This window comes from Bombus affinis, chromosome 15 (genome assembly GCF_024516045.1).
Source record: "Bombus affinis isolate iyBomAffi1 chromosome 15, iyBomAffi1.2, whole genome shotgun sequence".
NCBI classification, from domain to species: Eukaryota; Metazoa; Arthropoda; class Insecta; order Hymenoptera; family Apidae; genus Bombus; species Bombus affinis.
The window spans coordinates 6,103,173-6,130,972 of record NC_066358.1 but is presented as its reverse complement, the minus strand read 5'-3'; the positions used below and the strand labels follow the sequence as shown (position 1 = coordinate 6,130,972).

At 34.5% G+C, this 27,800-nt stretch overlaps 1 protein-coding gene and 1 long non-coding RNA gene across 3 annotated transcripts in view; one reads left to right on the top strand and one right to left on the bottom strand.

Annotated features, from left to right (window-relative positions):
* Positions 1-3,328: 3,328 nt before the first annotated feature.
* Positions 3,329-5,775, bottom strand: LOC126925096 (uncharacterized). Its single transcript, XR_007713805.1, has 3 exons — positions 5,412-5,775; positions 5,127-5,268; positions 3,329-4,601 (listed from the first exon to the last, which is right to left on the bottom strand). It is a non-coding gene; the product is annotated as an uncharacterized LOC126925096 (long non-coding RNA).
* A 100-nt stretch (positions 5,776-5,875) lies between these two features.
* Positions 5,876-27,800, top strand: part of LOC126925088 (uncharacterized) — a 36,863-nt gene continuing 14,938 nt past the window's right edge. Inside the window, exon 1 of one of the 2 annotated variants that reach the window (XM_050740265.1) lies at positions 5,876-6,740. In XM_050740265.1, coding sequence (XP_050596222.1) covers positions 6,671-6,740 — 70 coding nt within the window. In that variant the 5' untranslated portion in view covers positions 5,876-6,670. Of the gene's footprint in view, positions 6,741-12,022; positions 12,384-27,800 lie in introns of those variants that run through there. The other variant, XM_050740266.1, reaches the window with a different exon arrangement.

The window sequence follows — 27,800 nt, the reverse complement described above, 5'->3', positions numbered from 1 at the left end:
AAATGTCTAATATAATGCAAAAATACATATTTAATCCAGAACCAAATAAAAGGACAATTTTAATAACATGGAATAATTGATTATTGAAGTTTAAAACTGTTTTTCATGTTCTTCCTCTGTAATTTTTTTACACGAGAAAGCTATTTCTATAAAAATTCTATCTAACAATATCTAAACAGAAACAATACGGGGACAATTTATGTGCGGTACTGCTTTCTATGGAAAGCGGTTTTCTCAAATGATTACTAAATTTTTATTCTTTTCACTGAATTCATAATGATGTCGCTTTAACGTTTCGTTGAATGAGATTTCTAATGAGGCTTTTGACGGTTTTCACGCTGTACACTGATAATTTACAAGTGTTCCGTGACGGAACTTTAAGTAAGAGAAGATCTTCTAACACTTATAAGGATGTACACTGCGGCATCCCTTTTAGACGGAAGTCAGAATTCGAGTGAGTACCAAACTATCGATTTAGATATTCTGTTCTTCTAAAAACATATATATAATTTTTCTGAAGAGAAATAATAATTTTCCAAATAATAAATACGTATTTGTAATTCACCGTAGAAGTACTAACATTAACTCGTATCTTATTCATACATACACACATACATAACACACATCCTAATTCATTATTGTATTATATGTCTTTTCTATATATACATTTATATTCAATCATTAATTAACAATACATATTTAACCATTTAAGAGTTCACTAAAACAATCAAGTATGGTAAAAAGCTCCATATTTTTTTATGAGAATATTACTTTATTAAATTGCTTGTAATTGCTATAAATAATATAGAAATACTCTTTACCTATAGTATAATTTTTTCTTATCTCTTTTCATAGTTACTTCTTGCATAATAAACTTTAAAACAAAGAATGTACAAACCAATATCACAATCTAGATTACCACGATGTTTGTTTCTTTCCAAAGTCTCTTTTCATTTATACATTTTATTACAGTAAATAAGACATTTGCATAAATATACATAGTCTATCGATGAACATATAATAACGTTTCAGGATGTTTAGATTGATCTTGATATTTTGTCTCATCGTTCACGTTTGCGCAACGAAAGCTCACGGGAAAGGCTACAGACCACTTTGCAGATACTGGTGTAGGACGATCGATCATCAATATTATTGCTGTCCAAGCGGAAAAGCTGAGAGTTGGACGGAATATGTTTGGCATTCTTTCCTGCACCCATGGCTGCTAATGATCACCGTTGAATCTGCTCCGATCGACACATTTTGGCCAGAAAATGTCTATGAGGAAGAAACGGGGAAACATTGCCCGCCGTTGAGAACCCATTGTCCACGAACTTATGATTGGTACTCACTGCCACCAATTTCTTGCCACGGCGACGAGGATTGCGACAAATGGGAAAAATGCTGCTACGACGTTTGTCTCGAACACAAAACCTGCAAACATGCGGAATAATAAATGAATCGTTCTTTCAATTGGTAGTATTTCAATTATTTGTTAAATATGATTGTTATAAATTGTATATCCCGTATAATTAGCCCAATTACTTCTTATATGATACTTATAAAAAACATCTTTCTTTATGATATTAAAATAACTACCTACCATTGCAGTATAAACTATAATTAATTCAGTATTGCCTTCCTTTCTAAATGAAATTGATTGACAAAAAAGGATGTAATTGATTTCCGCGTATCATAAAAGTAAAAATCACGTGCGTTAATATGCTGTAGCATGCAATGTTCCCAAACATTTTTCATTTAATTATCGTGAGAGCAGGTCTAATTAAAATGCTTCGGCTGCGATTAAGGTTACTTTACGTCGGAGCTATCAATTCGACAGTAACTTCTCAATTAACGTGGGCGACGAGATACTTAATAAACAGTTATGTTACGGTGCGCTCTTCACCGTGACCTGGACCCATTAAATTATAATTGTTGCATATCACGTTTCGTATTAGCTTAATTAACGCCGCCGTTTATCCAAATTTTTTGGGAAAATTTTGCGACTTTAGTCACGTCTAAATTGGTCTTATTGCCTGTAAAATTCAAAATACAAGTTGAATAGTCACAAGTATGTTAAAAAATGTTATGTATATATGAATTTTATTGTTTTATATTTAAAAGTTTACACATAGATCTGACAAAGATCTCCTTAGGAAGATTCGTGAATATATATTTAGTCGAAGACTCAGGTAGACCCAAGCATCGATTTTCCCTAAAGCTCCTACTACGACCACCTACTTTCTATTTTTTCCACGTACTTTGGAACAACCTGTATTCAGATTAAATCGCTTGGTTGTTGGAATATCGAGAAGTTACGATCGAAAGTTACAAAGGCAGAAGAAAATTGCATGTTTTTCACCGTGAACGTTGTACGAGAGAAAATCATCTTCATAAATATATCAGATCATAAATCGTTGTGTTAGTAAACTACGTTGAACAATCCTTCACGAAGTTCTTGTTCGTTCAATATTCAGTAGCTTTGTCACCTTTTGACTGTCAGCTGCGAATTTTAAATGGGAGGCCTTCGTTCACGGCTTGTACAGACAAGTTGTAACCTGTTATTATGACTGTCATATGCATCACAAATGCCCTTTCTTCGAGGTATCGATGCTCATTACCTATGGAAATCGATGATTGTTAATTCACGTTACTCTTACTTTCAATATAGAAAGTTTAGTATATAAAAATTGTTATATCTATGATCACAATACAGAAAAATATTTTTATACTGATAAAAGAATACTTTATGGGATGTAGTTTGATTTTGTAAATTCGAAAATTCCAAATCTAGATTTTCAGATGTCGATTTAATCGTGATGGAAAATTAGTTGAAGTTGTTCCTTCCAGGAAAATGAGCACGATTGTTTGATTTAAGGTAATACGTTGTTGAATACTAAATTGTGCTCAATGGTGTGGACGTTTCTAGAGGATTGTATAGTGACCGTGTTCAAAAGATAATGATCTTCTGAAAGTGAAATCTTGAAAGGCGATCGTATCTAAACAATCTATATAAAGATGCAGTTCTTCTTTTTTCCAACTAGAAATACTTCAATAATTTTACAAAGCGAATTTAAAAAAAGATAGAAAAGTACCTGTTCTTTTTGTTATTAAATAAAGATTTATTATTCTTTGTTTTATTTTTCTGGTCTTTCTTGTACAATTATGTTAATATTAACATTTTACAAGTCATAAATAATAAGTTCTTTGTAAAACAATAAATTTACAACTATTTTACAAAGCGAATTTAAAAAAGGATAGAAAAGTAGCTGTTCTTTTTGTTATTAAATAAAGATTTATTATTCTTTGTTTTATTTTTCTGGTCTTTCTTGTACAATTATGTTAATATTAATATTTTACAAGTCATAAATAATAAGTTCTTTGTAAAACAATAAATTTACAACTATTTGTTACCAAAAGAACGAAAAAATGAGGCCTCTGTTAATTCAACAGTATCTATGTCTATAGATTTAACGAAAAAAAAGTTGATTATTTAGGACAGTCAGGCAAAAGCTATGTGGGAAAAGTAACAGTATCACGGCATTATCAGTGCCAAGGAAAATCTCACTTGTCGGTTGGTGAAATGACAAAGCCGACAGCAATCTAATTTACCCTGGCGTAAGTTGGTTTGCACATGGTTGTGTAAATATTTCCGTAACGGTGAAAGAAACACGCGTTCTTCCTTCCTTCCACTAACACCTCCATAATGGTGGAAAGACCTTGATAAGGGTTTCATCGGTCGGTCGAACAGATCTTTTTATAAATTCTACAGCTGTTGTGCGTTCGCAGTACCTACGCAGAGCGCGGCAAAAGGATAAAGCAGAGAATAGAGGCGAGATCGGAATGGGAATGGAATCTGGCCGATGGTGCGCATGCGTCGACCCCGTTCATTCACTCCTCCGAATCATTCATAAATCGCGGAGTCCTACGCTTCTGTTCCCAACGGCTAATGATAAAACGGTGTATTGTGAACGAGTTATGCGGAATGCCGCGAAATTACATCACTACTTTGTTGCTTTCTGATTACATGAAAAAGTTAGTTCGGTGCTTGTCACTGGCTGCAGATAATGCTCAATTCCTTTAGAACTGCTATAAGAAAGATAAAAGTTTATTTCTATGGTTTAGTTGAATTACTCATAGACAGTATATAGGCCAATGTACATCTAACATAAACGATAATAGACTGTTCAATTCAATAAGTACATGGTGTTTAACTTAAGACAAAGTTAAATTAAACAAATCAAAGTGCAGCAATTTTCTATGGGAACGAGCTCATTATCTGCTATTAAAGTTTCAAATTCATCTAACGATCACTGTACGATCATGATAGCGAAAAATGGTGCAAACTATGAACCCCCGAACCCATTAAAGAAAAGTCAGGTTGCCTTTATTTTGCAGCGTAATCACGATGAGACGTCGCCTTCGATTCAGATATAATTGACGTGTCGACCGCACACGCGCTTAGCTAGATGCAGTGGGGATAAAGGAAGTGAGGATATACCAGATTCGAGGCCGGTGGAAAGTAGGAACGGAATCAAGCTGGTCGCGCATGTGCAAATGTCTTGCACAAAACAGTTATCCAGGCGAAATCACGCTTTCGAAATCTATGGAAGAAAAAATTTAAAATTAGTGTTTAACGAAAAGTTCAACTTTGTTCATTGAGGCTTATCTCAAAATGGTGTTCAAAATATGACTCAAAATAATTATTAAAATTATCTGCACACAATATAAATAAATTGCATAAAAAAATAATTCAAAATATCAAATGAGAATTAAAAAGAAGCAATATGAAATTTAAGATAATGACCATTAGGATGTATTTGCACTTAGGCGAGGATGTAAGAATATGTAGAATGCACATACATATATGTAAAGAGATATATATATATGTAAAATACTCGAAGTAAAGTTGTGTGCATAAAAGTAAGAAATTACGTAAGCTAGTGATTGAAATCTTACTTCAATACATAGAAATTAGTGCCCCCAATAGAACATAAAAATGTTTAAAATGATGCTGGAAATAATTAAAGAACTATCTTTGAATCAAAATACCTATTTATTGTAATTAAAAAAACATATAATTACTTCCATCTCAATAAATTTTTTCACTACAATTAAATATGAAATACCTTTACGAAAGAATCTTCTAGTTGCGAAGATCGATAACTTCAAAATAACGTTCACGCATTTGTAGCATTCCTTAACTCTGGAATCCTTATTGCAGGTGTGAGCTTAATATGATACAATATGATGAATTCCATTAATTTCTTTCTAAAAATCGAAAAGTAAATATTATAATTACTAGAATAGTCAAGATCACCAATTCAATAATTTTAGTAATTTTTCACAGAAATAATATAAAAATCCATTGAAAGGTTTCAGTAATATTGTGTAAAATATATGTATAAAATTACATTATATATTTCCTTATATACCTTACATTTTCACTCCTTTTACATAAACTTTACGTCCTAATCGTTGGTGCTTCCAATGTTAAATAATTTTAATTATCAATTCTTCAACTTTATAATAGGCAGCAATTGCTCATACGCTTCTTTCAAAAGCTTATTCTTACTTTAAGACATCTTTTAATCCCGAAGAAGTAACCTGCAAAAAAAGATCGAGTTTCATCTCGAACGCGAGATTATAAATTAAAGAAGCTTGAAATTAGATCGGAGCCATTCCTAATCGAATGCTGCACACCGGTACCGCGGTGGTGTATTTATAACAGGGGGAAGATGGTGCGCGTAGCCGAGAAGCGGCGGTGGTGGGGATAACTAAATTCACGCGGTGCGAGAAGGAAGGGGGGATACGGCGCACGCACACCTATGTAGCCACGGAATTCGGAAGAGCGGCAACTTCAGTGGCATTCGTTTGCGAACCGCGGCACGGTGCGGGTCGCGGTTATTTCCTGGCTCGTTTTCTTCATCTTCAATTTCAACCCCTCGATTCGACTCGCTGTCCTAGTCTTTGACACAGCTCAAAATCAAGTGACTCTTAACGTAAAATCATTCACTATTATCTAACAAAATAGAGACCAAATATTCAACGAATAAAATCGTAAACAGAGGAAGGAAAAAGTAAACTGACAAAATTTCTCAAAATTTTCATTTCTCGTGCCTACATTGCCAATTGTGAGCGAGAATTATTATCCATTGAATAGTATTGTAAAAGTAAACACAAGCTTGTAAGAAGGAACAATATCAAACGGTATTTCATCGCGTTCCTCTTGAGCAAAACTCGTGGAAAGTGCTGTACGCTCCGGTTCACGGTGCACTATTCAGAGGGACGGAACAAGAGAGAGGGAATAAGGGAGGAAGAAAGAGAGAAGTCACGTTTGCTGAAGAAAGGCGTGCTCACGACCGAGCTTTTACGGTCTCGTCTCTTCATTGACGTATCCTGATTTTGACTTTCGACGAATATACATTGTATTTATATATTTTCATTTTTCCCTCCTCTCTTATTTTATGAATGAGATGTATTATTTTATAAATTAATAATTGGAAATAAGGTTATTTGCACAACATTAGTTATACGATAGTTCAATGAATGTTGCGCGGATGATTTTGCTTGATCGTTAATCGATGAGTCGCGATTAATATTGGCGGATCTCGAGGATCGAAAGTGAGTGAGTTCAAGTGGTGTAGAAATAGACTGAAGTTTAAGGAAACAGATGAATATGAGGCTCATTGTCAGAGGAACGCTTGTGTTGTTGGTCATTGCCAATGCAGTCTACAGTCAAAGTGAGTACATATTTGCACGTTATTTCATTTTTTTATCTTTACGTGTGTTTTATGCGTGTGTATGCAAATTTGCTTATATGTGAATACTTTGATTGATCTTTATTGACAATACATGAATGTTATAGAAAAAACATAATTATAAGGCATCTAGTGAGGTATCTTTTAAGAAATGTATTCCCTACGGCTAATTTTTAATTGGTATAACTGTAATTATAATGTGAAATATAACGAAAAATGGTATTAAAAATTTTAAAAATGGTGACATTCGAAATATTTAGTTGGTAACTCTTCTTTATCTAGGTTCCATTTGTTTAGCTATATAAATCCACTTTTTTAGCCATGGAAATGTGAATTTACATAAATATCCATAGTCTAATTATTATTCAAAATGCAAGAAATAAATTTTTCAATCATATTATAAAAATAGGAATAGAAATAAAACTTTTCCTAATACAATTACAGTTAAATTAAGGACTAAGCATTTCCCTGTTTACATTTCGTCACTGTATAACTCTGAATGGTTTCGATTAGCTTTTTATTCGATGTAAACACGCAAATGATCCGTCCACGATCCTATTCGTACCGGGCTACTCTTCTGTCTCAATTTCGCGGTACAATCGCCTTTCTGATCATTGATCAAACAGATTTTATTCATAGCTTAATGTCATCGTGTTCTGAAATAGCTCAAGAGTGTTTTTCTAATGAGTCACGATTGTTTCCGAGTAATATTCGAATTAGATATCCAATGATTATGAAACAGGTATTGAATGAATGTTCGATATGGAAATGGCAGCATTCAAAAAATTTATATTTGTATGGGCACGTTTACAGGAACAGTATATTGGTTTCAAATTATAAGAATCATAATGAATACTCGATTTTGGAGATTTTATCAATTTTTGTGTGTTATGCGCAATCTGTACACTTTCGTATCTTCCAATTTGCCATAACTGCATAAATATCCGCAGTCTACTTATGAATTACGCGTTAAGTGCACGGTAGCACATATGGTTCATCTCAATGGAATTCGAGTTGTATGACTCAGGTGTACTGACCTGAACTATGGTCATTTTTAGCCGTAGTCATTCTCAAGGTCAGTCCACCTCCACGAATTTTTATTTCAAATTACAATCCGTTGACACTGTTACCATATTTTGCTGTTTCACAGTCTTTACTAGTTTATTCCTCTTACTTTAACTCTTGGGAATATTTCTTAATTTTCTTAAAGCATCAGACGTATAAAATACTGTATCAAAACGATTGATCAAGATTCAAATTGCTGACGAAACTATAAAGATGAATATGTGGGAAACTCATCAACGGGAAATCTTATCTTAAAAGCTTTTTACGTTTCCCATGGAATTGCATATCCGATGTTCTCCTTTTCAAGCAATTATCTATATTTTGCATTACATTCTCTACGCTATAGCGTTGCTTGATTCCTTCTTAGAAAACGTTTTGAAAGTTCATTATTTTTATACAAAATTTCTTTTCGCTTCAAACTATTACAATTTACCTTAAACAGCCATTAATTAAGATCTCCTTACAGATATTCCAATGATATCATTAAAAATGCGTCTTTATGAGATATAACATTTCAAGTTTGTAAGTTGCAAGTTTTCTAGCGGATCATCCCCTAAGACGTAAGATTTGTTTTTAAATACAGATTTATGGTTGTGATATTATCGAGCTACATTTCTTAAGCGGAATAGTTTACTGTCGATTACTGCAAGGATGATTGAATATCGAATTTTAATTTTGAAGTGCTATAACAATTATTTTTCTTCGTTCATATATAGCATAATTTTGTTTATACACCGGGTATTTGCAGAATATCATAAATATAAGAAACGCCTTTAAAAATCTAGTCTAAAAAATTCTATTTTTACAAAAATATCTCCTAATATTTCGAAATTCCTTCTCTCTCATTTACAGCGCAACTTTATCTCGTAGTAATCAGCATTGCGCGCAGTTCGCAAGAAATTCAATTTACGTATAATTTTCACTCAAAATCTCCAAGGCAATACCATCGTCGATCAATTCATCGATCTTTCATCGAGCATAGAAACGTGTATTTCATGGGGTATGATGGAGACTATGATGGAGAGTTTCTGCCAGTAGTGTAATTACCACCTTGCTCAAGATCGCGTTTTCTTGTTGCTCATTTCGTTTTCCACCGTGGTTCGCACAAGCCATCATCGACTTCCACCAAAAGAACAAATCGCTTGCTAGCCGACATGCTCCATCTTTCCGCGGTACGCTTGGAAATTAGAGGAGAACGAAACGAGCCGCGTTGCGGTCGCTCCTCGAATAAGAAACATTTTTTCCTACCAGCCTAATGGTTCTCCGACGGTCCCTTTTTTTATCCTGTTTCACCAAGGTGTAAATGGACCGACGCAGAAAAGTTCGAATCTTTTCTTATTTCTCGGGCGAATCCAATTGAAAATAGATAAAGAGCAATCGATAATATATTGACCAAATATAATAAAATTTCGGAGACCTTGGTATCTTGGTTGAAATAGAGAGATACCGTTGCTTAGATAAAGGAATTTCATTTGACAGAGAGATTTTTGGAATTTTTTAATACGCGTAATTATTTGTTCTTGCAGGGATCGAAAATTAGATCGTAGTCGATAACATACAGAAACGTAAAGAAGGTAAAAGGGTTATTTGATATCTCGGGGATAATAATACTATGTAGGAAACCACTTGGAAGGACAATTTGACGCGATCGTTTATTTATTATTCTTTACTTTAGCGTGGTTAACTCTTTTTCGTTGTGTTTCCTAATGGATGTACGCCCGCGCACATGCGCTTTGTTCCGCACTGAAAGAGAAAATACATCAAGAGTTATATATCGCAGTGATTTCGATAGCAGCGCTGTCGCCAAAGCGATGATTGATGATTTCTGCCTGAGACGCACAAGTAAACAGGATCGTTCGAAGATGATGGGAACTATGTTCTCTTTCCCCGGTGTTACGATGCATTCGTGATTAATGGCCGCGATATTTAATCTAATCCGGTGTAAACAAGTGCCACGAAAAAGTGTTTAATCCTTCGTTCAATGGTTCAAGTTGAAGAGCTGTAATTAAGATTTTATACTTACTATTTTACTATATTTGAACGATACATGTTATGCAGTGTATTTTGTTTATCTTACACGTTAATAGTTGTTGATAAACAAATTGTCTTTCATACGAAAAGTTTTGTGATGTGAATTTTATGCTTCTAATATTATACTTCTCTTTTTAAAAAAGAAAAACTTCTTGTCATATTAAAATTTCTTTTAAAGAAGCAATCTAATAAATCTGATAAAAAAATAATCCCCTGAATCGTAAACGAATCACGGTCGTTTCCGGAAACCATTCGCCTTAATAACGCGTGATTATGCTCGGCTCTCTTCATTCATCTGAATTGTGGCGAAAGTGGCATCAACGATAACGATCGACCTGTTGTTTCAAGGGTAGCACGCCTCAAAGGGCAGATGCACCATGAACCTGTTTTTGAAACGATTACTCTACATACAGTGGTTACAGAAAGTATTTGAACATCATTGTATTTATTATAGACATTTGTATAATAATTGTTCAAGTCTATGTATATCTAATTTCGTACCATTTAGTAATATTTTCATATAGTTACAAAAATTTGACACTATGGAAGTGAAATGTAGAACTTGATATATTCTTGTACATTTATTCTCAAAACATACTCGGAACTTCATCTATATTTTCCACCTATTTATTTGTATAAAGTTTTCTAAATATTTTCCGAAACAGCTTGCTCGCTCGTATTTTCAATTTATTTGTTTCCACAAAATTCCACTAACACAATTTGCTTCTTCATATTTTTCAGTTTATTCGTCCGTATAAAATTACTAGGATTTTTTTCCAGGTAATTTATTCTCCTAAAATAAAGAATTTTCTAAAATAATTAGTTGATTTAAATTTTCACTTCTTATTCGTTTCAATAAAATTCAAGGCAATGATTTTGTGTAAATATTGACGTAAATTCTAAGAAGCAGACGACGATAGGAACAATAGGGGTTGTAACTTTTGTAGCATACTGTACCAATCAATTCATCGCGTCGATTGCGCTCGTGCGCACGTGGGCCGACGTTTTATAAAACACAGTTGGCTAGGGTTCGAAAACTGTGTACAAGCCTCTCGTAATTCATAAGAAATGTTAAATTTAGGAACATCGTGGGAGGCCGGATTATGGTCCCCCTTTGAATATCACATCCTAAGTATTCTTTCTTGAAGGGCCCCAGATCGTATCGCGAATCTTTCTCAGACAGATGGCTCTTGAAATCCTCTAAAGCATATGTCCTGCAGGATACGGGAGGTCCCCCTTCTCCGTATTAATTCATGATGCTTTATAATAGAACGTTAGGTACCGGAAAAGGTATGTGCGTATATGCATTTTTAGAATAAAATTCAAATGTTCTGATCTTCTTTAACATGTAATTTTATTCGATGTAGAAATCGTCATTTGATTCTGTTCGCTTCAACATCTTTTTCGTGAGTTTGAAATGGTTTGAATCTAAGTTCTCATTTTCGATGACAGATGAACGTTGTGAATGCGACTCGTCATCTAACGATTCATTTCCTTCTTTAAACCGTCTAAATTTTTACGCTATTTTTTTGCCAACAGCATCTTCTTCGTGTACACAAATGTGTCTTACCACATTTACTGTTGTATTTCCAAGTTCAAACTGATATAGTAGGAAAGCATAAATTTTTAACTTCCCGCTATTCATATTTATTGTTGTGTGAAGTGTAAACAACGAGATGTCAAAACGATTGAAAACAGTAAAGCATGTATACCAACTACAAAGATCAAACTTTCCACTGAAACCGATTGCATGCATTACGCTTACCAATTACTGCACAAAATTCAATTTGTTATTATTAACATGTTATTAACAGGAACCAATTTTTACAAACTTTTTTAGGAACTTTTTCCGGTACCTAATATAATTACATTACTCATAGTACTTTATAGAAACTATATTTCATGGCAAATTTATAATATTATAGAACATTTTATTACTGCATTATTCATACTGTGCACTAGTAATTCCGTAATATTTTATATTAATAGTAGTATAAAATTTCATAATATTTTAAAATACTTTAAAATAATACTGTAATCGATTTGCAATATTTCATAGTTTTTCTATGTAGTATTATTCAATAGTATACCTCTAGAAATCAAAGTAACTAACTAGATTACAATTAGAGAGAAAACTAACCTAAGTAGGAGGTTAAGTTGTCATTATTAAATGCTATAAAGGATACAGGAAGTACTCTTCTTTCTAGAAATTGCGAAATGAAAAAAGATGATTATCTATCTTTGGCTTTAATAAATTCCCCGAAGGAGTTAAACACGATGCAATTTTGCACCGAAACGTGGAATAAAACTGAGAAATCTGATGGAACAAGTAGGTATATCGCATTTTATAATAGCGGATCGTTGTAGGTGGCTGCCTGAGGGATAATATTGGCGGTAAGATTGTCTGGGAACTATCGAAGTATAATATTGCACAGTGTGTAGGCAGAATATAATTGATATGCAAATGTGTCTTTCAAGCTGGATACCAACGACGATGCAACGTTAACAGCTAATATGATCGACGAAAAGGTTCGTTCTGTTTTGTCTCGCTAATTCAAATGCTATTTCTATTATTCCATAAACTATTTCGTTGCTGAACTATGCATTAGGTTATATAATAAATTTTGTCGCATTTCTTCATAAGAACGTCAAAAACTTGTATATATGTAGGATCTACTTATCCCTTTAAGAACTGGATTTTCCTTAATGTGTAACAAAAGTTAGTAGGAAAATAATTGCTCACTTTACTAACAACTTGTTGAGGATATAATGTTATGCATGTGCAATATCAAGCGTGAAAGGGTTAACTTGTACAATTATTTAAGTTTGCCTGTATTTAACATCTCTGTATATGTATTTTCAGATTTCATTAATATGATCATTACATTGAGGACTTTTATATAATTATAGGAAATTGGAAAGCACAAAGTTACACATAATATGTACGCAGTATGAAAGAATATATAAAGTATTCAAAGTATACTGCTTCCTATAATATGTGCTAGGTAAAACAATTTTTTAAATTATATCCTCAAAAATATGTAATTGTATAAAAGGCAACAGTTTATACATAACACAATATATTCATCAAATTAATTTCCTATAAGTCTTGGAATACTTATGTATGCAAACCACTATGTATACCTATAAATTCATATAGGTATGTGGTGAATAAAAAAAAATAAACGTATCATAGGTTGATACCGGTTTAGGCTGAATACCGCCTCTCGATTTCCAAAGATCGGCTCATTGTTCAGCAGCCGGTGGTGCGCAGCTCGCTTCCTTTGTCTCTTAGACGATTCAATGGCTTCGACATTTCGCGTCCGACACGAAGCCCTCCGTCTGTGTTTCCCACAGTTCGTTCCGTGGCCCGTTCCGTTTTGCCGCGCAAATGTTCGATCGCTCGGAAAATAATGAAAGATGTCGAAGAACCAGGACGCAAAATCTCCTCTCGGCATTCTTTCCTGACCACAACGATACTCGCAAGTTGGCCGTGTTTCTTCCTTCGCCCGCTGTGAAATCGATTTGTTTGTATGAAGAAACAGGATGCACCCTCTTGATACGTTCAGGAGGAGCTTGTTTCCTGTTTCATGAAAACAATTTATTGCTAGTTATAGTGGAATTTACAGTTGAATTTGTTCGTAGATTTTGTTTTATTTATGGATCTTTGGCGAAGATTGGAATTGTAGTAGAGGATTGAGTTTTAAGGCAATAGAGAGTAAGGCGTTAAGGGTAATTTTTTATAAGAAGAATGTATAGCATTGAAACTTTAATGTGAATTTTTTGATTGCTTCGTTGGCTTTCTTGCAATTTTTTCTTAAATTACTACATAGATTGAAAACATTTCTACTGCCGAAATTTCTCAAAGTAATTACATATTTGTAATTTCAGTAATAAAATAAAATTCTCCACTCTCGTTTCTTCCCTCCCCTTTACCACGTAAAAATTTTTCCAACGTGACTTCGAAAATATTTAACGCTGTTCGAATAATTCATTAACCAAGGGAAACATCGAGAGAGCATAAATGACGCGAAACGCATTCATCTTCGTGTGGTTGACTTATGAATCTTTGAACAGGCTGAATTTCACTATCTCGAAGGATCCCTCGAATGGATTCTAATACCTTCGATTCGTATGTACCATGGGGTCCTGTAAATCACCCCGTCGAGGCTAGAACCAACCCTCGGCCAATCGATAGAAACCTTTGCTTAAAAAAGAAACTGCACGTATGAACAGTGGTGCTATTGTAATGAACAGGTTTTGGAGGTTGCAACTACGTTGTGCACTACCCCTCAGAAGTTTCGAGTGTCGCTTTGTAATTCGAAGCAATGAGCTTCTTGAATTTTGAAAGAATATTGATTATTTGGAAAAATAAAGAAGTGACTATTTAAAAAATATAAAAATGGATATACAACATAATATACATAATAGTTATTTAATTAAAGTTTTATAGACATAGTTGAAAAAATAGAACTTAAAGATTCGTTTTACCTATCAAAAATTATAACTAGCGTCCTACTCTATATATTTTCTATATTTTTATATAGTATATTTATCCTGTGCATTTTCTAAATTTTGCATAAACACATAAAAATCCATAAGTTCAGTCAAATATTACATTATGTTTCTTTTATATTTCTCAAATAATCAATGTTTCTTTCCAAATGTAAGGAACAGATAGATAGTTACAAATAGTTAAATAACAAATAGACAGTAATAATTACCAGTTACTCCCACAAATCGCGAATACCATTTTAAATACCAAGATGAAGAAAGCTTCAAAACCTTTCTTTAAAAGGAAGGGTTAAGCAAAAAGAACAAGAAAAGGGAACAAAACAAAGATCCCTCGACAATCCGTGCACGCAATTGTCGCGTGTTTTTCCACGCATAATGACCACGTACAAAATGTCCTTTGATTAAGAGGAACGAAGTCGACCAGGTGCTTTCTGGTTCGCGTGTCACGAGCCTTCGTTATAACCTTCTTTTTCTTTTGGTCATTGGGAGGATTGAATATTCACGGTATGATGGCAAGGGTATGCAAGAATAGTGGACGATTCGGAAGTAGGTGGCGGAGCTTGTGGCAGATGTTTCGTTCCATCAGAAGTATCACGGAATTCTTTCACTCCTTTGCACCCTAATATGGCACACGCGCCCTTTATTACCGTAGAAAATACCAGACAATTCCTTCCTTTATTCTTTCTCATTTTTTCCTCTTACAATATTTTTTTCTTATTTCTTTTTTATTGTTCTTGTTCCGTCCAAAGTGGACGCCGCTCTCGCAGCAGCTTGCAATTTCTATTATGCAATTTTCCTTAGGGGAGTTTTTTTGCGCGGTCGCTGGGTTTTAAGAAACACGCAAGATGCAAATTTCTTTGTTCTTTTTTAGAGAATTTCTTGCGAAAGATTAGGGAGAAGCAGGAGTTCCTGTGTTTTTGGATTTTATTTTACGGCTCGATCCACTTTTTGAGAAATATGTAGCATGTACATGTTCGTTTAGTTCTTGATATATACCATTTTAGAATTTAGTACAATGATTCACTTATTATATCAGATTTGCTTTTATCGTGTTTACTTATACGAAGATCATAGGAGAAAAATATTGTAATTACGTTTTTCTTAATTTGCTGAGTTTAGCGTTTCTTTCCGATCGATCAGGAGAATTTTAATATGACATTATTGAAAATGTAAATAATTGAAATATCGCCCATTTTCTTTAATACTTTCCATGAGATTTGTTAGATCGAAAATCGTTATTAATATTTGTTAATCGATAGCCGAATTGTAACTAAATAATAATTAAATAGGGAGGAGGTATAACTTGTCCCAGTTGGATGGACCACCCTGTACAAGTATCTGTTTATCCAGCGTTCCCACTTTAATGACACATGCACACGCAACATGAACGCTGAAAGTTCGGCACGAGCTATGGGTGAGAGACTGGTTTTCATGGCTTACGATTCTGGACAATGCACGAGCGTATGTGCATGCGAACTTACGCACGGGATGCATTATGAACATAAGTGGCCGCGTACTTGCAATCTTCCTTTGGCAACCTCTGAATGCGTTCTGCTTTCATACACTATAATACATTCATACATACATATATGTTACTTACGACATGTGGACGTTTATTCGAACAGATTACATTTCTTCAGATTTCTCAATTACATTTATATTTCACAATAGAACTACGAAACTGATCCAAATAGCCAAAATTATAAACTTAGAATTTTATAGATTTGCTGTGGAACATCTTTGCTCGTTCATTGGAAAAGATTATGTCTCATCAGATATTTCAATTATATTTTATTCGAGACATCTACTAAAGTAATCTAGATAATTATTTTTTAATTATTTATACGTACAATTATATTAGTATTTATATATACAATCGTAATTTTTCATAGAAATTTTATAGATTCATTGAGACACATTTTGAATGGTATTTTGCGAGGTACGAAACTTGTTTCTTCTCTTTCGAAGATACATATTTGGCGGACTAAATTGTGATTAGTGATTATTGCAAATATTTATTTTATTATTTATTCTAGTCCTTGCCCGTTTGCTTGTTATAATACAAAATAACTCATTTATTTAATTACATTGTAATGGAATATTTAATTACCAACATTACTTCAACATTGCTCTAATGAGTTGGAAATACGTAGAAAGTTAATTCATACATAGATTTGTTTTGCGTAAGCTATCTTGTTTATAAAGAATATCTCATGATATTTACCTATCACTACCTTACGTACTAATATTCTATTGTATTATATTATCTTATCTGATTAAATGCACTTACATTATCTTTAAATTACTAGAGATATTAATTAATTCTGTTGAATTGCAAGTTAGTCAGCTGATCTCTTTATACGAAAGTTTCTCTTCTTTCTTTTTTCTTTTTTTTTTAAAGAAAGAAATTATGAATAATAGTTCTTACGAATGTCAATGTACTACCTTTTCCATTTGAAACATACCAGAAACGGGCTGGTCACGGTAAGGTGACTCCACGCGAAACCTTAATAATCATCCGAGACCCCCAGCAGACCAAAAGCATGACCCGTAACCGGATAGATATAATAAACGATACACTAAGTAAAGTTTGGGCTGCTAAAAGGTCTTCTTCTTCCTATTTGAACAACAGGACGTACATTCATATTTCACATATTTCAACTCTGCAGCGTAAAAAAATACGAACTGATTAGATTAGGCTAAGTTTACAAAAAATAAGTAATTTGTTCGTTCATATACATTTACATATTAGTACTCCTACAATCTATCAAGTGAAAATATTAGGAATATTATCAAATTGTGCTAATTTTATTATTACTTTTCATAGTTATTTATCGAATAAATTGAATAGTTTATTGATTTAAGAAAGGTTTTAAAATTATAATAAAGAACCTTTTTTGATTCTAAGTAACTTTTCCATAACTAATATCATTTAATTAAGAAATTTACTTACATTTTTAGAAACCAATCTTTTCTATATTTTTACTTATACTTACTTAACTTTGATAATACGAAACTATATACTAAAATAATATGAAGTGATATAGAAATATCTCAGTTCATAATACTTCTAAGAGATCCTATATGCCAGTATCATAAATATTTTCATTATATTTCTCAATCATCAGAATTGTTGTTTCCTAATTCTTAATCTAATTTAACCATGTACGCGTTTACATTTTCCCATGTTTCTTCCTCACAATACTGTCTTATCTCACGTATTGTTAAAGTCTCACAAAACATCGAGAAATCTTCCTGGCGAGATGATATAACCTCAAAAGAAAGAGGCACAAAGTGTACGTTACAACGATAAATCAAAGTATTGCAATTTTTTGTATAGTAATTTTGTAATAGTTCGCTATCACAGTATTTATTGATTTATAAAATGTTTTATAAAATTTATAAAATGATGTATTTGTAACCTGACTGGGAAACCGGAATAAAGACCTTTTTTCAAAGGAAATATCAACTAAACTTTAATCTTCTTTCGAGATTAATTAGTAGTTTAGCAGTTTTTGATTTATGCCGAACAATGACACCGGGGAACTCAATATTTTGTAAGAAGCATCACTGACCCAAATTTCTGTTAACCACCGGTCGAAAGAGCTTCAAAATTGCCGTTGATGATAGACCGCAGGACGACGAAGCTAAAAAAAAGAGGATTGGACCCTAGAAAAATGCGAATGGAGCAAAGAATAGAGAGTTTCTTAGGTCACGCGAATTATTCTTCTTTTTTATGTTGAATGACAAATTTGCTTTGAAATTCTCGCTTCAGCTAATCACTATGCCCGAAGGAATTTTCAGACAAATAATGTGGGGATTTTACACGCGATGCAGACTATCAATGTGGACTTTCAAGATGGCGGAGATACCAGATGTTCAGGATAATAATACTTAATTTAGGTTAGAAATGATAGAATTTCGAAACACGAATTCTCGTACTATTTAATAGTTAGGGTAGGAATTCTCTTTTATTAGAAAACCGGAGAACCATTATGTGTCGCGTTTTCTGCATTTAATTCCGGTTAGAATATTTGCATTTTCTACGTCGTTTTATAGTCTCTGTTATTGGTTTGTAATATATGTTTGTCGTATCAATTTTAAAATAAATCTTCTCCTTTTTCGACAGATACCTTTGAATTTTTTATCTTCCACATATACATATGAATGTATCGTATAAGGATAATTCAAATGGTTAAAATATTATACCGTTAGCCAAGACGTTGATCTAGCCTCTCCCATTCTAACCTAGGCCAGGCATCCGCGGATTACAAGAGACTTCCGGTCTACTCCTTCTGATGGTCATTGTTGCACCGGGCAGCGAGTGTGACGACCCGACAGCCTCGATCCGTTCTTTCTAAACGTCTTTCCTCCTCCACATCATCAATTATTCTTTTTAAAACGTAATCCTCTCTAACTCAACTACGCCGTACAACAAATTTTGTTTTAAAGCGAAAATATTGTCAAATACAAACTCGAAATCTAACCTAATCTAATTGAAATGTAAACTGACAAATTTGGTCAGGATTAAATTCCCTAAACTCAAAATTAGTGTTTTTAAATTCCACTTGTTTACCATCAGAGAGTACAAAGATCGATAAAAAATTGTTGGTGTTCTAAGACAACGTTTTAGCAACCTATAATTCGGCTAGGTTAGATTAGACATGTGTTTAAGTTGAATTAGGATTTTTAATTAAATTTCGCTTAAATTTTGCTAGATTTAACTTCAAGTTAAAGTTAAAATTTTTAATTAAATTTTAGGTTAGGTTAACTTTAGATTATAATTGAAAATAGGTAGATCTAAGCACGGGGAATTTATAATTAGAGATAATTCTTAAATTCAGAACTGCTGTTTTTAGATTCTGCTCTCGTGTTGTCAGTCAAATATAGTTGGTACTGTAAAACAAAGTTTAACCAAGTCATATCCTATTCGTTTTCCGTTTTTCTTTCCTTCTTCTCTCTTTCCCCCTTTTCTTTTTAAACATCCGTGAGCAATCGGCAGAGAAATGAGAACTGGAGAGGTTCTACAGGGTGCGGCACTTACTCCCGCCACTCTTGTCCCTTCTTCTTTCGCTCTTTTCTCTCGTCCCACGATCGAGATTTGCTTTCGTGTTCTCACGCATTCACGTTTCCATGCACGATCCATCGATATAATTTTCAGGTCAACGCGTTTGATTCTACCAGCAGGTTGTCGTGATCTCGTTCAGTCCGCGAGATCCTTTTGGTATTTCCTCCAGCCATTCAAGTTGGAGGTGGAGGAAACAGCGAAACACAGTTCACTCGAGGAATGCTCCGTGAGTCATCTGCGATATTTACATGGTAATTTCTCTTTTAACGATTGTTTCCACGTGGATTAGTCAGCTGGTCTATATTAAGTTCCTTTTTAGTAATTCAGATTTGTGTGGAATGGAATTGTTCAGTTCTTTTTAAATATTTACTTCCACTTTTTCCTATTCAAGCGTGGGAACATTTCAGTATCGCAAATAAAGAAATATAATCACATTTCTATCGATTTTTGTCAATTTTGTACTAATTTCACTAATCAGCGAACATTTGTAATTGTCTCAGAACATATTGAACGCGAAATTGAAAATCTTGTATTAATATCTAATTTTGTTCAGATTTCAGATATATCTCTGACATTAAAAAAACACAATTGGGTTGAAAATGATTGAAAGCATTGCATAGCAGAGTTACATGTTATAATAAATACAATGGTGTACCAATACTTCCTATAGGCACCAAATTCAAAGATGCTGTATTCTCCCTTTGAGACACAGTGAGTAAATCTGATGTCTGTATTCCATAGAAAGTATACGAGGCATCCACGAGGCATGATTCTTGCTTCGAGTGAAAGACGAACATTAGTCGCTTACTTCCGTATGACTCGTCATATTCCTATTGTCAAGATGTATACACAGTGGTCGGGAGAAATTTGCACCGCTTGTTTGACTGAGACTTAATTCGCTATCTTATCTTAGCTCTAAGTTCTTGGAAGCTCACCGTTCTCTTTGATCATATGTATGTATAGGTATTTAATCTTCAGTTGTAAAAATATATACGCATCGATCAGCGAATTCTTTAAGCGAAAGATACTTTCTAAGAAATCATTAAGATATTTAGGGGAAGTTTGTCATCGATAGCGTTGGATTTTGAGTAAAATGATAACACTTTGTGCGATTGCATTCTGAATGGCTCATCGGTTGGGAAAGCCCAATAACGTATAACATATTTACCTTGTGTCATGTTATAAAAATGTTCACTTTATTTGAAGCTAAATATAAGTATACAGTGATCCATAAAAATCCTCCTATACCTTAGAAAAAAATCATTTTTATTTATTTCTCGCGTGTATGAAATATTCAAACGTTTCTGGTATGGTAGCTGCGCATTTACTGTTTTACTTTTGATAAGGATAACTGTATATATACAAGTTGAACAGATTGCAAGCTATAATTCCAAAAGATGCAATGAGTTGCATATTTTATATCTGTTCAGTGGAAACATATGTCTAACTTGACAATCGATGCATGTATAATATAATTTGAACAAAGGATTACAGTAGATGCTTTTTTAGGTTTGTAGGTACTTTATAGAAAAATTATCATAAGCATTCGCAGTTTGAAGATTATTAAGATCAAAGTGAATTAAATTAAACTAAAACCATGGTTCCATTGAATCATGTAAGTTACAGTTAATTGAACCTACTTCCCAAAAGATCAAGGATTGAACGATACTACCTATAATCTGTATTATGGAATAATATTTCCTAACTAAAGTATTATAATCCATAAATAGCTATACTCATTCTTACAAATTCCTCCATCCTTCCAATGATATCTTCATCATCTTCTAACTCTCACGTATTTTAAATAAAAAATTCTGTAAATGTTCACTGTTTGGAAATTAGGCTCAGAAACGAATGAAATTGGTCTAAAAAGATGCTATTGAACCATGAGATGCAAGTTGCAACTAATTAATCCTAGTTTCCAAAGGATCTGGAGTTGAACGGTACTATCTACATTATAGAATAATATTTCCCAACTAAAGTATTATAATCTGCAAATAGCTATGACATCTTTGTCGACGTCTTCTAGTCCTTGTGCATTTTAAGCAAAAAATTGTATAAATATCCACGGTCTGGAAATAAGGCTGTGAAATGAATAAAATTGGTCTAAAGAGATTCCATTGAACCGTAAGATGCAAGTTGCAATTAATTAATCCTAGCTTACAAAAGGTCACAAAGAGTTGAACGACCTGTTGGCGCAAGGTCGTTCAACTGATGTCTCCTTTTTCGCTTGAGAATTAGCGGCGCACGTGCACTGGTGTTTTGACGCAGCTGATTTTAATAGCCGATTGTGTCTATCGAGGTTTGCGGTCCCAATTAACGCGTCTAAATATAACTAACGATGGTTGGGTAATCGTAGCCGTGAACTGCATCGTTAAAACACGTATTAAAGAGCGAACTAGGCTCGGGCAACACTTTGAAAGTCATCGCTGACAGCCAGGAAACACTGTGCAGATATCCATTAACATTCCAGAACGATCCATCTAGTTTAATACGAATAGTGTCGCAATTAGCCGCTTCTTCCTCTTCCTTTTCGTTCGATTACCTCAATTAGCCTAATCTTATATCATCGTCGTTTTGTATTATATACAGAATAATATGTATTATACGTACAGCCGTTATGACTGCAGGTCAAAGATTTCAAATCAATACACGCTTCATGGAACGTGAAAATTAAAAAAGGAGAAGTTAATTTAGAATTCTATTAACGGTAAGTTCGTGGGATTAAATAATTCATATTAGTTTGTTCGAAGGATGAAGATCAACGAGTAATACAATTAGATACGTATACATATATGTACAGGGTGTTCAGTCGCATTGGAGAACTGTTTCTTCTTTGACACCTGCTTGTACCTGCTTATCTCGTGCAAGGGACGTTCGAAACGATCTTTTCACATCTGAACGTAAGTCTGCGGGATATTTTGTCATTGACTTTTACTCATGGTCATTTATCCATCTTGTACGGAAAGCTCACTGACGAATGAGAGAATCGAACAACACTTACAGAGAAAATACCTGAAGAAATGAAAAGAGCAGGGCAGTCAATGCCGAAGCGTCTCCAGTTTTGTGTTGTCAGAGGTCACTTTAAACATCTTTTGGGAAACCAAGCAGATACAATGCGATAAAGAAGAGATTCGTTCTAACCGGAAAACAAATTTGCATGAACTTTTTTTATTATTTACAATTATAAAAAGATGTTTAACATAAAACTGATGCACGCCAACATGACTATTTGCCATTTCGGCCAAGTCATGAAGATACTTTTTAACGTTAGAAAAATATAATTGGATCGAAGATGACTAAAAAGGCAGCAGGGTTAAAATGAAAGTATGGCTCTGAAACCGAATTACCGAACAAGTCAGCTTCTCCAGCTGACACACAAGGAGGCTTGAACCTTTTCGATAAGTACATGGCGTTTAGGCTCGAGCCGATGCGATGTTCGAACATATGTCGAAGAGCCGGATATTCTTTTGCGACGTCCTCCCGCATTTTCGATGCTTCTTTCCTCTTTGTGTTCGCGGGCTTCTCCTTGCTGTTTCCTTTTTCTACCTCTGCTGATGGCTCTCAGAGACGGTCACATGGCGAAACGACCGCCTCTTTCGTCGACAACCAGGTGCGACCACGTGTCATGTCATTTTGGCGATGAGACAGATGGACTTTGATGGTATCCGGTTACTCCTTACATCAGTGCCTCGTTTTCCGCATCGGCACTTTGAAGTACTCTCTGTTACGCGATAAAGGGAAACTCGTGATTCTTGGGATAATAAATTGTGTTAAATCCCGCGGATATTTCTTTCTATATTTTCCAATTACTTTCTCTGTACACGGATTATTCTAGGTCTTTGTAAATATTTTTCGGCTCCGGTATAGCATCGGGACTGCAAAATATTCGACAAAAACGAGACTTTTTCGGGGTTTTCGAGGTCATCGAAGTCGAAAGTCTGGGTCGTTTTTCACCGAAATAAGGTAAACAAAAAAATTTTGTCAACCTGTCGATGCGTGACATCCTCGTGGATTTCGACCACATACATTTCTTAAGATTTACTGCTCTTAAACTCCTGTATAGCTTATTCTGCGTGCACCTGAATCGTGAGCATTGTATTAGATTTGGGTTATTTTCTGTCTTGTGGACGTGACTATACAGAGAACGGTAAACGGTAAAATTGGCATTCAGAGCATTGGCATTGACTGTGCCATCAATTGCTCGCCGCTTACCGTTTAGTGCTCGGCACAATCACGGTCTTACGCGGATTTCTACAGTTAAGACCTTCGTTGACCAAATGTTCACAAAATCGGATTTTCAAAACTTTGGTTCGTTTCCGTGAAAAACGACCCTCGTTTTCGAGATGAATAACCTAAAAGGGCCTAAAATACCCTCGAATGAAAGACACATTCGGTTAAAAAATTTTCCTCTCCGTATCGTACCTTATTTTTCTATTGAGCTAACCCTACGTTTTCCAATTGCCCTGCATTATTTCGTTTCTTTTTGCATCCACAACCGAAGAATATCCTTACAGTATAAAGGAAAACATTGGCGAGTTTTAGGATAATAACTCTATTGAGATAAGTGGTTCTCTTTTTGCTATAATTTGGATAGCCAAGCTTAGGCTCGTGTAATTTCCGGAGCACCCTCGGAATCACGGCATTCCTCGGGTTGAACGCGGCACAAAAAGCTGAAACCAACAGGAACCAACGTGTTCCGACCTAACACGGGTATCTTTCGATCTATTGCGTTCTTTTTTCGGCGCGACTGTCGTGTTCCCCTGTGAATAATCGTCCGCGCACAAAGGAATATCGCTTCGATACAATAGAATGCAACCGCCCACGGGAATAGTGCCGGAATCCATATTCCATAAGTGGGATCTTCGTTCTCTGTGACATGTTTCTGGGTGGATCCAGAAAAATTACAATAAAGGAATGGGATCTATGGTTCCAGGAAAATGTTTGTTTCTCGATCCATAAATATTATGTTAATATTAATAACGACGAGTGTACTGCAGATGACGATGACAAAGATTCCGAAAATATTTCGTTTTCATAGCGAAACCTGCGTTACCTCTAACGAAATAAATAGAGCCGTGTGTTGCCTTTTCCACGAGATTGTAAGAGACTTTACGACAAATTAAAAAGGCGCGTTACATGATATTTTTACTAATCCATTGCCAGGTTTACGGTACACTTTATTTTAGTGCCGGTTCAAATTGTATACCGTATTCCGCAATTCAACATTCTGCTCTTTTGCAGAAGTTCGAACGTGTTGCTGTTATTAGAGTGGCTGGATGTACAACTCATGCTCCGGTAATTTTCTCTTTCTCAAATGGAATTCTGAAATGTATCAACGGATGAAATATTATTATTTCCACTACTGTAAACTATCGAGTTAATAAGAATACTACGTGATATGATCTAACATGAATTTGTAAAGTCCTCTTGTGGGTAGAAGAACATATGACCCTAGTATAAGATATTTTCGATTGAAGTATAAAAATTCGGGGATCACGGTTACTTTAAGAGGGTATACTTTGTCGGTTTCGAAAAATGGAAAAGAATTTCTTTTTGTATGTTCGGTGGATCGTATCAAATTTTTCTAGTCCTACGGACATACCACATACAATGATACAATTTTTGATACAATTTTTTGAATGATACAAAAGTTATTATACTTCGATCTAATTAATTAATATGTAAATACTGTTATAAATACAATGGCGTGGAGATACTTTTTGTCGCCACCGTAAAAAGAAGAGAACATGAAACAAATAAAAACGTAGGTATCGTAGCGGTATCACGTAGATCGAATAAGCCAAACAAATATGCAATTAGAAGTTGGTTCGACCGAGAAATCTGTATTTAATCGCCGCTCTACATGGCAATTATCGTGTTATCGTGCAAAATTGTGATACCATTCCGTGTACAGTGTCGTTACGCACGTATGTAAGTATTTGGTATCGCGTAATCTTTATCGTGCGAAGATTAACATGTAATAAGGCGGTGTCGTAAAATTTCATGCTGGGTGGTCCGGGACACGGGATGGTGGAAAGGGCTCCAAGTGTGTTATTATGTCGAAGTAAATTTAGATTAGCTGCTCCGTCGGCCGGCTCTTCTGTGCAATTTTTAAGATTATCTGTGAATTCGTCTTTGTTTCGATTTTTAGTCCCGTCTCCTCCCCTTCCGATAGCTTCTTGCTTCTTCATTATCTTTATTACAATGTACGATAATATCAGTGCACTTTAAATTACATTATAGTACAAGCTGATCCTATCTATTTTTATATTCGCTATTTTAGACGCGCATTAAATTTGTTCTCTTCTTTTTTTTTTTTTAATTTCTTTTAGAATCTATGGAACGATTTTTATCTTGAATTCCAAGATTATCTACGAATTACCTATGACTTATTTCTTCTCCATTTTTATCACGACATTTCAAATTACGTTACAGCGGCAATTTGTATTACGTTGTCCGGAGATGGGGAAATGATACAAATGCGTTTCAAAAAGTCCGAGCGTTCAAAAGCAACCCTTCGTCACCAGTTTGCCAAGTTTATATTTAGACGGATCTCTTCTCACCAGTCTGTCTTTTCGACGATCTTCCTTCTTATTTCCGAGCGCGTTCCCTTTGATCGCAACGGAAACGCACAGAAGCGTTCGCGTGTAATTGTGCACCGTAAAATTAAGAAGACCGTCTTTGATTCTTTAGACGCCTGAAAATTCGATGCTCGGAGTTTTGCTTTAAAAATTGTGTTATAGTTTCTAAAACAATCGCTTTAGCTTCGAGAAGAAATTTAATAGGTCGCGTTGTATAATTTCTAATTATATTAGAAAAATATTATTGAATATTTCGCGCGAAAGAAATATCGTTTAGGGGGAATATATTCTCGATGGCCTTGAGCAACCAGTTGATATCAATCGAGCTATGACTTTCTATTGTACGTTTGACTCTACTTATCGTTAATTAACGTACAATTGAAAGATAGCAAAGGATCGATATTTTCAAACAGCACGTTCGATAACGTAAAACCACGTTATGTGGGATTGTGCTTCGAACGCATTCCTGGTAGTTCGTTAACAAGTGCGTGGCTGCCGACTGTATAATAAGAACCGGAGAAGGAAGGCGAAAGTACTCCGGCGGATTTTTTCTTCCTTGATAAATATAAGAGGGAACATCCTGTCTACAGGGTTTCTAAGACTATGCCAAGCCCTGTTAGACTGCATCTGGTTATTACCATAATCGGCCATTACACTTGTACATTCATGTGCGCTTATATCGTGTGACGTCGATAATTTCGAGGATTAAATTGTTTTTATTTTTATACACTGTTTGAAAAATGTCTAGACTCGATTGGCGGGTGATTGTACGTGGAAAAATAAGTCGGACAGGAAGAATAAAATTTGTTCGTCCAGAGGATCGAGTTTGAAAATTTGTCAAGTAGACTTAAACTTGGCAAAATACCGACCAGGTACGAGCAAACAATTAATAGAAGGCTATCATGGAAAATGGAAAAATGAAAAATAGAATTTCTTTGTTTCAGGTCTCATTTTCAAGGAAATAAAGTTCGAATACGTTCAGTAGAGGACGGTAAAGAAAATTTATTTTGCTCGAAAACAAAGCATCTTATAACAAAATTTTATTCTATATTTTTTACTTGTCTTCGCATGTAGTTTAACTTCTGTCGATTATTTGCTCTTGCTCAGACCGCAATTAGTTAATTAAGTTTAGATATACTTGCCAAATCTTCAAACTCGATCTTCTCGTAAACGTAGCGTCATATGAAAAAATCTTTTTCTTTCCTTTCGACTGCTTTTCACATCTGAAATCATCTCCCACTTGATTATCCACAAGTCGCGGGACAATGTATAATGTTTTCCAACTCTCTGATTACATTCTTCTCGAATTGTATTCATGTGTATTCAATTTCGACGTAATTTCCAAAAGTTTTCTTTACTCTCTGTCACTTTTCAATCTCTCATCGGTCTTCAATGCTTCCCAACTCTTTTATTGTCTTTTATCTTCCCAACATTCTTAGTAATTTCTTCTTCAATCCCAAAAATCTCCCATACACTGTACCACGTTCCAATCTTATCAATTTCTAATCCTCTACGATCCCTTCGCTGTTTCTTCTTTTCCTAATATTTTTCCTCGTTCGTCTCTGAATTTCGAGCCATCGTCCACGCTCGCGATCAGTAAGAAAAGAAGTGGAAAAAAATCAGAAAAAAATAAATATCGATTTATTATAATCGTCTTAACAAGTGACTTCATTAAACTATCCGAAGGAAATGGCCGCGACGATAATTAGATTCGCAGAAAAACGTTAGAACAATCGTTCATTCATCAGCAGTGAGAGATTGTTGAACGTATTATACGAA